This window comes from Mastomys coucha, unplaced genomic scaffold (genome assembly GCF_008632895.1).
Source record: "Mastomys coucha isolate ucsf_1 unplaced genomic scaffold, UCSF_Mcou_1 pScaffold9, whole genome shotgun sequence".
NCBI lineage: Eukaryota > Metazoa > Chordata > Mammalia > Rodentia > Muridae > Mastomys > Mastomys coucha.
In genome coordinates, this window is record NW_022196915.1 from 42722724 (window position 1) to 42732079 (window position 9356).

General features: G+C 45.5%; 1 protein-coding gene, 1 long non-coding RNA gene and 1 other non-coding gene across 6 annotated transcripts in view; 2 read left to right on the top strand and 1 right to left on the bottom strand.

Moving 5' to 3' along the window:
• The window catches only part of LOC116084866, a 20482-nt gene extending 12233 nt beyond the window's left edge, over nt 1-8249 (top strand). The window contains exons 3-4 of the long non-coding RNA XR_004116294.1: nt 6491-6617; nt 8157-8249. This is a non-coding gene — a long non-coding RNA (uncharacterized LOC116084866). The remainder of the gene's footprint in view (nt 1-6490; nt 6618-8156) is intronic.
• On the top strand, nt 3406-3478 carry LOC116085482. Its single transcript, XR_004116587.1, has one exon. It is a non-coding gene; the product is annotated as a small nucleolar RNA SNORD55/SNORD39 (small nucleolar RNA).
• LOC116084864 (granzyme F-like) lies at nt 3927-6549 on the bottom strand. Of its 4 annotated transcripts, none has more exons than XM_031362155.1 (5): nt 6501-6549; nt 5959-6108; nt 4917-5065; nt 4453-4713; nt 3927-4070 (listed from the first exon to the last, which is right to left on the bottom strand). In XM_031362155.1, exons 1-5 carry the CDS (start codon nt 6547-6549, stop codon nt 3927-3929), a joined length of 753 nt encoding a protein of 250 aa, XP_031218015.1. The 4 variants fall into 4 exon arrangements, with proteins under 4 accessions (XP_031218015.1, XP_031218014.1, XP_031218012.1 ...); XM_031362154.1 differs by having other exon boundaries at nt 4917-5052; nt 5958-6108; XM_031362152.1 differs by having other exon boundaries at nt 4917-5052; nt 5958-6106; nt 6484-6549.
• Nucleotides 8250-9356: the final 1107 nt, after the last annotated feature.

Consider the following 9356-nt stretch of genomic DNA (forward strand, 5'->3'; position numbering starts at 1 on the left):
CCTAATATAGCTATCTCCTGAGAGGCTGTGACAGTACCTGACTAACACAGATGTAGAGGCTCACAGCCCATCCATTGATGTACAGGGTACCCAATGAAGGAGAAAGGACCAAAGGAGCTGAAGGGTTTGCAGCCCCTTAGGATGAACAACAATATGAACTAACTAGTTCATATTAGAGCTCCCAGGGACTCAACTACCAACCAAGGACTATACATGGTGGGACTGATTGTTTTGAAGCATGTGTATAGTAGAAGATTTCAAAGTTGATCATCAATGGGAGGAGAGGCCCTTGGCCTTGTGAAGGTTCTGTGGCCCAGTGTAGGGTAATACCAGGGCCAATAAGTGGGAGAGGGTGGGGTGGCAGGCATGGGGAGGGGGGAGGCAACAGTGGTTTGTTCTTGTTGTTTTTGTTTGTTTGTTTGTGTGTTTGTTTTTTGGAGGAGAAACTGGGAAAGGAGAAATCATATGACATGTAAATAAAGAAAATATCTAATAAAAAATGTAAAACAAAACTACCTGAGATTCCATCTTACACATGTCAGAATGAATAGGATCAATACCATGTGACAGCTCATGCTGGCAAGGAAGGGGAGCAATTATCTTCCTCCATTGCTGGTAGGAGGGCAAACATCTGCAACCACTATGCAAATAAATATGGCAGTTTCTCAGAAAAATTGGGACTCAATCTAAGACAAAACCCAGTTGGGTATATGTCCACAACTGGACATATACAGAGATGTCCTTGCATCCTAAACAAGGAGGTTTGCTCAGCTATGACCATAGGAGCTTCACTCATAATACCACAAAAGTGGAAACAGTATAGATGTCTCGCAACAGAAGAGATGCAGAAAATGCAGTACATTTATACAATGAATATTACTCAGCTGTGAAAGAAAATCACAACATGAAATTTGCAGGTGAATGGATGTAACTATAAAACAAAATATTCACCCTGAGTGAAATAATCCAGACCCCAAAAGACAAACGTGGTGTATACTCACAAATAAGTGGATATTAGCTGTTGAGTAAAGGATAATCATGCTAAAATCTACAGAAAGAGAGAGGCTAAAGTGACCAGGAGTATTCTGGGAATCCATGGATCTCCCTGAGAAGGGAAAATAGAAGATTTTGTAGATGGACTGGGGTGAGTGAGGATGTGAATAGGAAGAATCAGGCTGTGAGAGGGCAGAATGGAGAGTGTACTAGGATGACTATTGAAACTGGAGTATTTCGGGGGTGATGTAGAAACCCAGTGCACTAGAAACTCCCCGACATCTATGATAGTCACTCTAGCAAAGGCCCCAAGTAATGGAGGATATGAAGCCTAAACCAGGCATCCTCTGTAGCCAGGCAAGACTTCCAGTGGTGGGACTTGAACACGAACCCAGCTACAAAACCTTTGACCGACAATTTGTCCTGTTTACAAAATGTGCTAGAGTAAATGTGGTACAGAAATTGTCTAATGCCCAAACAGTGACTGTTCCAACATGAGGCTCATATCATGAGAGGATGCCAATGCCTCACACTGCCTGGATGGTCAGGCACCAGAGGCAAGAATGCTCAGAGAACTAGGATAGAAGCAAACACAACCAGCCATACAGAGAAGTCAATGGAGTGATTGCTGCTGATATTCTGCTATACGCATAGTTGGATGCCTCTCCAATCATCATCAGAGAGGCTTCGTTCAGCAACTGATGGGAGCGGTTGCAGAGACTCATAGCCAAAACTAGGCAGAGCTCAGGGGAAGCACCTCTGAAAAATATCAGAAAGAATTTTAGGAACTAAAGGAATCAACAACACCAGGAGAACATGGCCCACAGACTTAACTAGGCAGAGCTCACAGGGAATCACAGAGGTTAAAATGACAGTCATGGAGCCTTTGTGGATCCATGAGCTAGGTCCTCTGCATATGTGCTATGGTTGTATAGCTTTGTGTTCTTGTGACATTACTAACAGTGGGAGTGCACATGTCTCTGAATCTTTCACCTGCTCTGGGATCCTTTTCCTCTTACTGGGTTCCCTTGTCCAATCTTGATATGAAGGTTCGTGCCCAGGCTTATTGCACCTTGTTAAGCTGTGTTCAGTTGATATCCATAGGAAGCCTGCACTTTTCTGAAGGGAAATGAGAGAGGAGTGGATCTGAAGGAGATGAGGAGTTGGGGTTCTGGGAGAAGTGTAGGGAGGATAGACTGTGGTCAGGATGTAGTGTATGAGAGAAGAGAAACCCCATAATTCACCAGTGCTGCTGTGTGAGGGACTTGAATAGGGTCACATGGGTCACCGTGTACTGTCTTCAACTGGATTGGCAGAGTCTATGGTTTGAATGTCAAGCAAGCTAAAGCCCCTCTGTTTGCCTTTCTCCTGCTCAGCTCTTTTGATAAAGGCTCTACATGAGGTACACTGAGAACCACAGGACTGGAGAGTTTTCAACTCCCTTTCAATGGCACACAACGTGTTCTGAACCAATTAAGAACAATGCATGCTATAAAATTTAATCATATTTTAAAACGTGTGTGTGTGTGTGTGTGTGTGTGTGTGTGTGTGTGTATGTGTGTGAATTCCAAATATAAATCCCTTTGGGCCACATTGAGCTCTCTAGAGAAACAAAAGGAAGAAGGTAAAGGAGTCTACTGTGTATCTGATACAAAACCACAGACTTTCAAGCTTTGGTTAATGATGTCAAAAAGATACCTCTAGCCCAGCATATCTTGGATCCCTAGGATTCACAAATTGCCATATCCCCATGTTGTCAATAGGGAAAGTCTAAAGTTCAAGGCTGAGCCAGTACTATTGAGAGATTGAAGCTCATGACTGAGCCTCTTTCTCCAACGAAAGACTTGGGTTGGAACAGGGCTCAATCAGCCAGCCTAGGTGGGAGGGATAAGCAGTAGGTGACTGGCAGCCTAAGCCTGTCTGGAATGTAAGGTAGAGGAGACTCTACAGTTTTGGAACTTACAGGTAGAGGGGTGAAAGGTTGGTGTAAATGAGGCCTGGGTGAGGTACAGATGGAGTAGAAACTTCTGGTGGCTAGAGGAGGTCAGATGGAAAACACTGGAAGGCCAGCAAGAGGAACAGAAGTTGGCTGAGCTCTGGGCTGGGCTGCTTAATGAGACCCACGTAAGTCTGTGTCCATCAGAGGGATGTCTCCACATTTGAGACTGCAGACATTTTAGGTGGTGAGAGTTCCATACCCTGCTAGAGAGGGGGATCAGAATCAAGAACCTGAGTGGGTTGCACAGCCCATGGCCTTCTGAATTCCCAGAGTCAAATCTCCCTTTACCCTAATGTCTTGTTGGACTTTCTGCCATTGTTGGGGCTGGATGAAGGTGGCTCAGAGATGTAGAAATTTCCTAGGCCCAGAAAATTCATGTTTAGAGGACAATGTATGAACGAGTGACTGAGCGCAGGGCACCTCAGTGGTGCTGTAGACTCCCGATGATTGTGCTGTGAGAAAGCCAACCTTGGAGACTTGAGAACTAAACATGGATATGGCTGGATGTCATGGCACACACCTTTAATCCTAGCACTGGGGAAGCAGAGAGGAGCAGATCTCTGTGACTTGAAGGCCAGGCAGGTTTACACACCAAACTCCACGTAGCCAGAAGTATACAGTGAGATCCTATCTCAAAAATGAAAACATAGAAACAGCACCCTACCTCCCACCATGAATGGGGGATAATGTAGCCTGAAGTTCCAGTAAGAGGAGGGGCTGCGGAAGGAGGAGGAAGCAAACCCCAGAAGTGACAGGGGAGGTTTGCCTGGACCAGCGAGGTGCACAAACCATGAAGTGGCTGACACAGAAAAGAACGTCAGTCAAATGCACTCTGGAGGTTATTTATTATGAATGTTCAGCCTTTGCTGCCCACTCCACATGGTTCTTGCCTGAGGTCAGACAGGCTGGTCGGGCACAGGTGGTTTAACACCTGTTAGAGGAGCTTCATGTTTCTGCTTATCCACGGCAGGAAGTACACAACCTTGGTGAAGACTCCTGAAGAGATTGTCCTATTTTTTCCATAGGCTAAAACTCCATATGCTTTGTTGTTACACACAAGGGGTCCCCCAGAGTCACCCTGTGGGCAGAGAAAGGAAGAATTTAGCCTGGCTCCCTCTGGCTCTGTTCTCCTCACCTCCTCCTGGCAAGGCCAACTTTAGATCAGGTCCAGGACAGGTTTTTCAGCTTCTCTCAGTACTAGAGCTCCATGGAGGCCCAACTTTTCCTTCTATCTCAGTCCTGGGCTTTCCCTGAAGTCCTCATGGAGATTATATATGCTCCATAGGTTGACAGAGTCTTCCCCAACTTACACATTTGCTTCACCCACAGAAGAGACAAAAGCTGCACCTTGGGCTGTCCCTTCTTCTAGCTGAGGCTTGAGGGTTTTGCCATTCTCACACCTTGGCCTCTTCCAGGTCCCTCTTACCCTGCATTTTGTCCATTAAATGCTTGAACCCCACCTTGTAAGGAGCCTGTATTTTCTTTGGGTCTCCAGCACAAATCTGTGTGGTCTTGGAATAGCGATGGAAGGATTTTTTGCATTTCTGGTCATCCTGGATGATTAGCTGGGCCTCTAGTAGGATGGCAGATCTTTCAGTGGCATTGATGGATGTTTTCCCCCAGCCAGCCACACTGCACACCTCCCCTGGCTTCAACCGGGCATTGTTCCGGGGCAACTTGATGGGCCTCACAGCTTTAGTTCTCTTGGCCTTACTCTTCAGCTGATAGGAAAGAGACATGAGAGACCAGCTCAGCTAGGAGCCTGCTAGCCCGAGACTTTTTGAAACTCAGGATGGAAGAGAGGGAAGAAGCAGGATCAGAACAGGAGGAAGAGGCTAGCCCTGCACCAAGCAGAGCACAGGGACCAGGTGGGAGGAGTGAGGGATGGGCAGAGGAGTGTAGGTAAGAGGATGGCAGGTCTCACCTTTAATATCATGATGTCACTGGTGTGGGCCGCACTATTAAAAGCCGGGTGGGGAATGGCTTTTTCCACAGGGATGATCTGCTGAGTCTCCTCCTTAGCCTTAATATTGTGGACCCCCAGTGTTACTGTCATTGAGCTGTAGAGAGAGCAGAGTGGACAGGAGAGCTGTAGAGTCAGTCAGAGAGGATGCAGTTCAGGAGCTGTGAAAGGCAAGGTAGGCAGGGTGGGGCTCCAGCTGAGGGGACTTGAGGACACAGGAGAGCTTTATAGTCAGACCTACTACTCTCTGATTCACAAGGACATGGGACTTTGGGGGACTTCCTCTTGCATGTAGGCAATATGCCAAATTCTGCATTTTGTTTTAATGTAAACTTTCAACCTCAACCACTGCTTTAGTTTGGCCAGTGCAGTTGGTCAACTCAAGTGTGCTGCTGGCTCTGACCTCTCATCCTTGGACCTATGTTTTACCTCTCATCTCACTCCCATTTCCACAGTCCTTCCTTCAAGAGCACTTACATGGGAACTGTTGTGATCATAAAAAGAGGAAGAGCTATAAGAATATGCTTTGGTGAGGTACAGGGGAAGGGGTTGCCGCCTCAGCGGGCCTATGCCAAGGCATCCCTTCCCCCTGAGGGACCAGACACAAACCAGTATAGTATAGAATAGAGTTTATTTAGGGCATGGGGAGGGGAGTTAAGAGGGTAGCAGAGGCAGAGAAAGGCAGAGAGAAGGAGAGAGAAGAGAAGTAGGGGCTGGCCATGACCATGTGGAGAGGAGGGGGAAAGGAATGGGGGCAAAAGAGAAACAGAGGGGCAAGAGGCAAGAGAGAGAAGCAGGAGAAGAGAGAGAGTAGGGGGCAAGTAGACTCTTTTACAGGGTCAGTCCTACCTGGCCGTTGCCAGGTAACTGTGGGGAGGAGCATACCTGGCAGCAGCCACCTATCTGTGGGGGTGGAATTTAGACAGAATACCAACATACACAACAGAAGACAGAAGCTACTTGGGGGTTCTCAGAAAACATGGGCTAACTGCTTCTCCTCACCTTCCATTGCAATGAGCAGCTGTTAGCACAAAGTAGTCTCGAACCAGGAAGCCTCCACAGGAACTTCTATTGCCATTAAATTTCACAAACTTCACATGTGCCATGTAGGGGCGAGAGTGAGGCTTGACCTCATGGCCCCCGATGATCTCCTCTGAAAGTTAAAAAGGAGGCTAATTTATGGGGTGTCTGGGGGAAGCAGATAGGGTCAGCAGGGGAGATCAAGGAAGGGAGTGATTGGGGGTCACATACGTGGTGCCCCAAGCCTGTTGTAGACAGGATTCCTTGCACATGGAATAACCTTTGCTGTCTTGTAAGACTCAGAAGGCTTACAAGAAGCCCTGCTCTGGGAAGGGGCATGTGGCACATGTCTTCCAGCCCCTTCTTTCCAATTGCATGGAGGGGTAAGCTCTGTCTTTCTCATGTTATAGACCAAGGGAACTCTGGGTGGGTCACCATTGGTCTTTCTTTGATAGTGAGGCACCCTAACCCCTATAATGTTGATTGATGTCATTTCCTCTCCTTTTACCCCCAAGCCATCTGTACCAGCTCCAAGCAGCAGAAGAAAGGCCAAGAAAATCAGGACTGGTGGCATTCTCCCAGGAAGGCTGCTCAGGTTGGAGAAGGCAGAGGAGACACAGCCCTTGGAAGAGCATGAAGGAGGTGTGGGCTCAGGTGCTTCACAGGCATTTTAAACCTATGCACCTCTACTTCTGACTGACATCACATTACTTAAAGGAGTACTCTGGTTTGGGTAAAAATGACACTGTTACTATATGGATCTCCATTGAGCTAAGCTCAGGTAGACCCCAAGAACATAGAGGGTTACAGGCTGTGGTTGAGGAGGTCAGAGACCCCAGAAAGTTCACAGTGACTGCACTGAGACACAAGTGTGTCCTTTTCTAACCTTTACACCCTTTTGCATCTCTTTTGCTTTCTTCATTTTTTCAACTTTTCTTCTTATTTTAATTTCTAATTTAAAAAATAACACTGACAACCATTTTTATCCTAACAACAGTTAGCGCTACAAATATATTCAGAAAGTTATACAGTATTTAGTGAGAATTGATATTTTACTAGTCAATAGTGAGGTGCATCATCTCAGTAACCTTTGGGATGACTGATCATACTGTGGAACAATCTGAATAATCTGACAAATTAATCTGAACTCATTCTGACTCTCCAGGAACTCCTAGGAAGTCACAGAGAAATCTCAAAAGCAAGTGTTTGCCCTGTCTCCAAATAGTCATGTGAACTGTCATACACAGTTAAGTGTAATAATGGAACACAAATGACAGGTATACATTCTCTTTTTAGTAGATATTGTCATTTATCTCTGGGGCAAGAGCTTGAGGACTGGGTTCAAAGGTCAGTAAGATCAGAGTAGCATTGGCTTCCCTGATGATGACTCCAGTGGTATTTTGTACAATGCCACCTAGCATTTCCTTTAGACAAACAAGGACAGTGATTAGATCTTGAATGGTTATTTAATGAGCTACATCAGGAGTGAGAGAGACAGGGATGCAGCTCTTGAAAAGGCTGATCTTGACTGGAGTCAGCTGAGAGCCTGTGCTTAGAGAACTAGATGGTGAGAGCTGTGTGAGATCACTCTGGGAGGTGAGACAGGCTGGCCTTGGCCTGAGCACAGGTGTGTGTGAGTGTGTGTGAGTGTGTGTGTGTGTGTGTGTGTGTGTGTGTGTGTGTGTGTGTGGTGTGTCTACATCCAGAAAGCCCACAGAGCTACCTGGATTCTGCTTTCCCATCACTGCTTCATGGATTTCAAATACTTTTGCATCCTTTCCTGTCATACTTAGGGACTAAGGGAGGCTTTCATTTCTTAATTGTGAACTAAAGTCCTGAAATTAGTTAGCTCAAAATCAACCCTCTCCTCCATGGGCATCCAACTTTTTGTCTTCTCCTGGGTACACTGAAGGGATATAATGTTTTGGGCTACACATTACTTATACAAGTTCTAATGAATGCTGATCATTCCCCCTGAAATTCGACTGTGTATAAATGACACAGTATGTGCACACAGAGATGAACTACAAAAGCCCTACAGAACGAATAATCTTAATTATATGGGTTTCCATTTGGAGACAATCTTTCAAAACCGTGAAGCAGGGTCCATGATTGTGACATCTAATAAATGAATTGAACAAACATAAGTAATAACAGTTATCTTTTCTGTTCCCCTAAAAGTAAAGGAGGACAACATGAGTCTGGGAGAATATGCAACATGGCCTTTCAGAAATGGAAGTTTCACTCCCTGGCTTCATGGACACAGCTCTGACCTCAGTGAATTCCTAAGGTGCTGCTGAGATATTTTGTTTCTAATCTTACTGGTAGTGTGCTTAGCACATTACATTGAAATAAACACTAAAATATAATTTTATCATCCCCATTATTCCACCAACTCCTTCCATGTCTCTCCATCTGCTTCAGATTCATGGCTTCTCATTCTTTAATTATCATTTTCTCTCACAAACACACAAAGGAATAAAAAGTAGATCCAACCTACAGAGTTGGTTTAACAACTGTGGAAATCAGTGTGGTGGTGGAATATTGAACATAGTACTACCTGAGGACCCAGCTATACCACTCCTGGACACATACCCAAAAGATGCTACAACATGTAATTAGGACACATTCTCCACTATGTTCATAGTAGACTTATTTATAATAGCCAGAAGCTGGAAACAACCTAGATAGCCAACAAATGAAGAATGGTACACAAAATATGGTTCATTTACACAATGGGATACTATCCAGCTATTAAGAATGAGGATACCATGAGTTTTGCAGGCAAATGGATGGAACTAAAAAATATCATCCTGAGTGAGGTAACCCAATCAGAAAAGAACACACATGGTATGTACACACTGATAAGTGGATATTAGGCAAAAAGCTCAGGATACCCACAATACAACTCACAGACCATATGAAGCTCATGAAGGAAGACCAAAATGTGGATGCTCCAGTCCTACTTAGAAGGGGGAACAAAATAATCATGGGAAATAGGGGGAGGGATGGGATTTAGGAGGGAGAGAGGACAGGGAGGAAAAAGGGGGCAGTATCAGGTATGGAAGGAGATGGGGGAGATGTAAAGAGGGTCAGGAAATTGAATGGTTCTGTGTAGCAATGGGGGATGGGGAATTGGGGGTAGCCACCAGAAAGTCCTAGATGTCAAGAAAGCAAGAGGCTCCCAGGACCCAAAGGGGATGACATTAGCTGAAATACCCAACAAAGGGGAGGGGGAACCTATAGAGACCATATCCAGAGGTTAGGCATGGCCCCCAGTTGAGGAATGAGGCCACTCACCCATCTCAAAAATATTAACCCAGAATTGATCTGAAGGAAATACAGGGACAAAGAGTGGAACAGAGACTGAAGGAAAGGCCA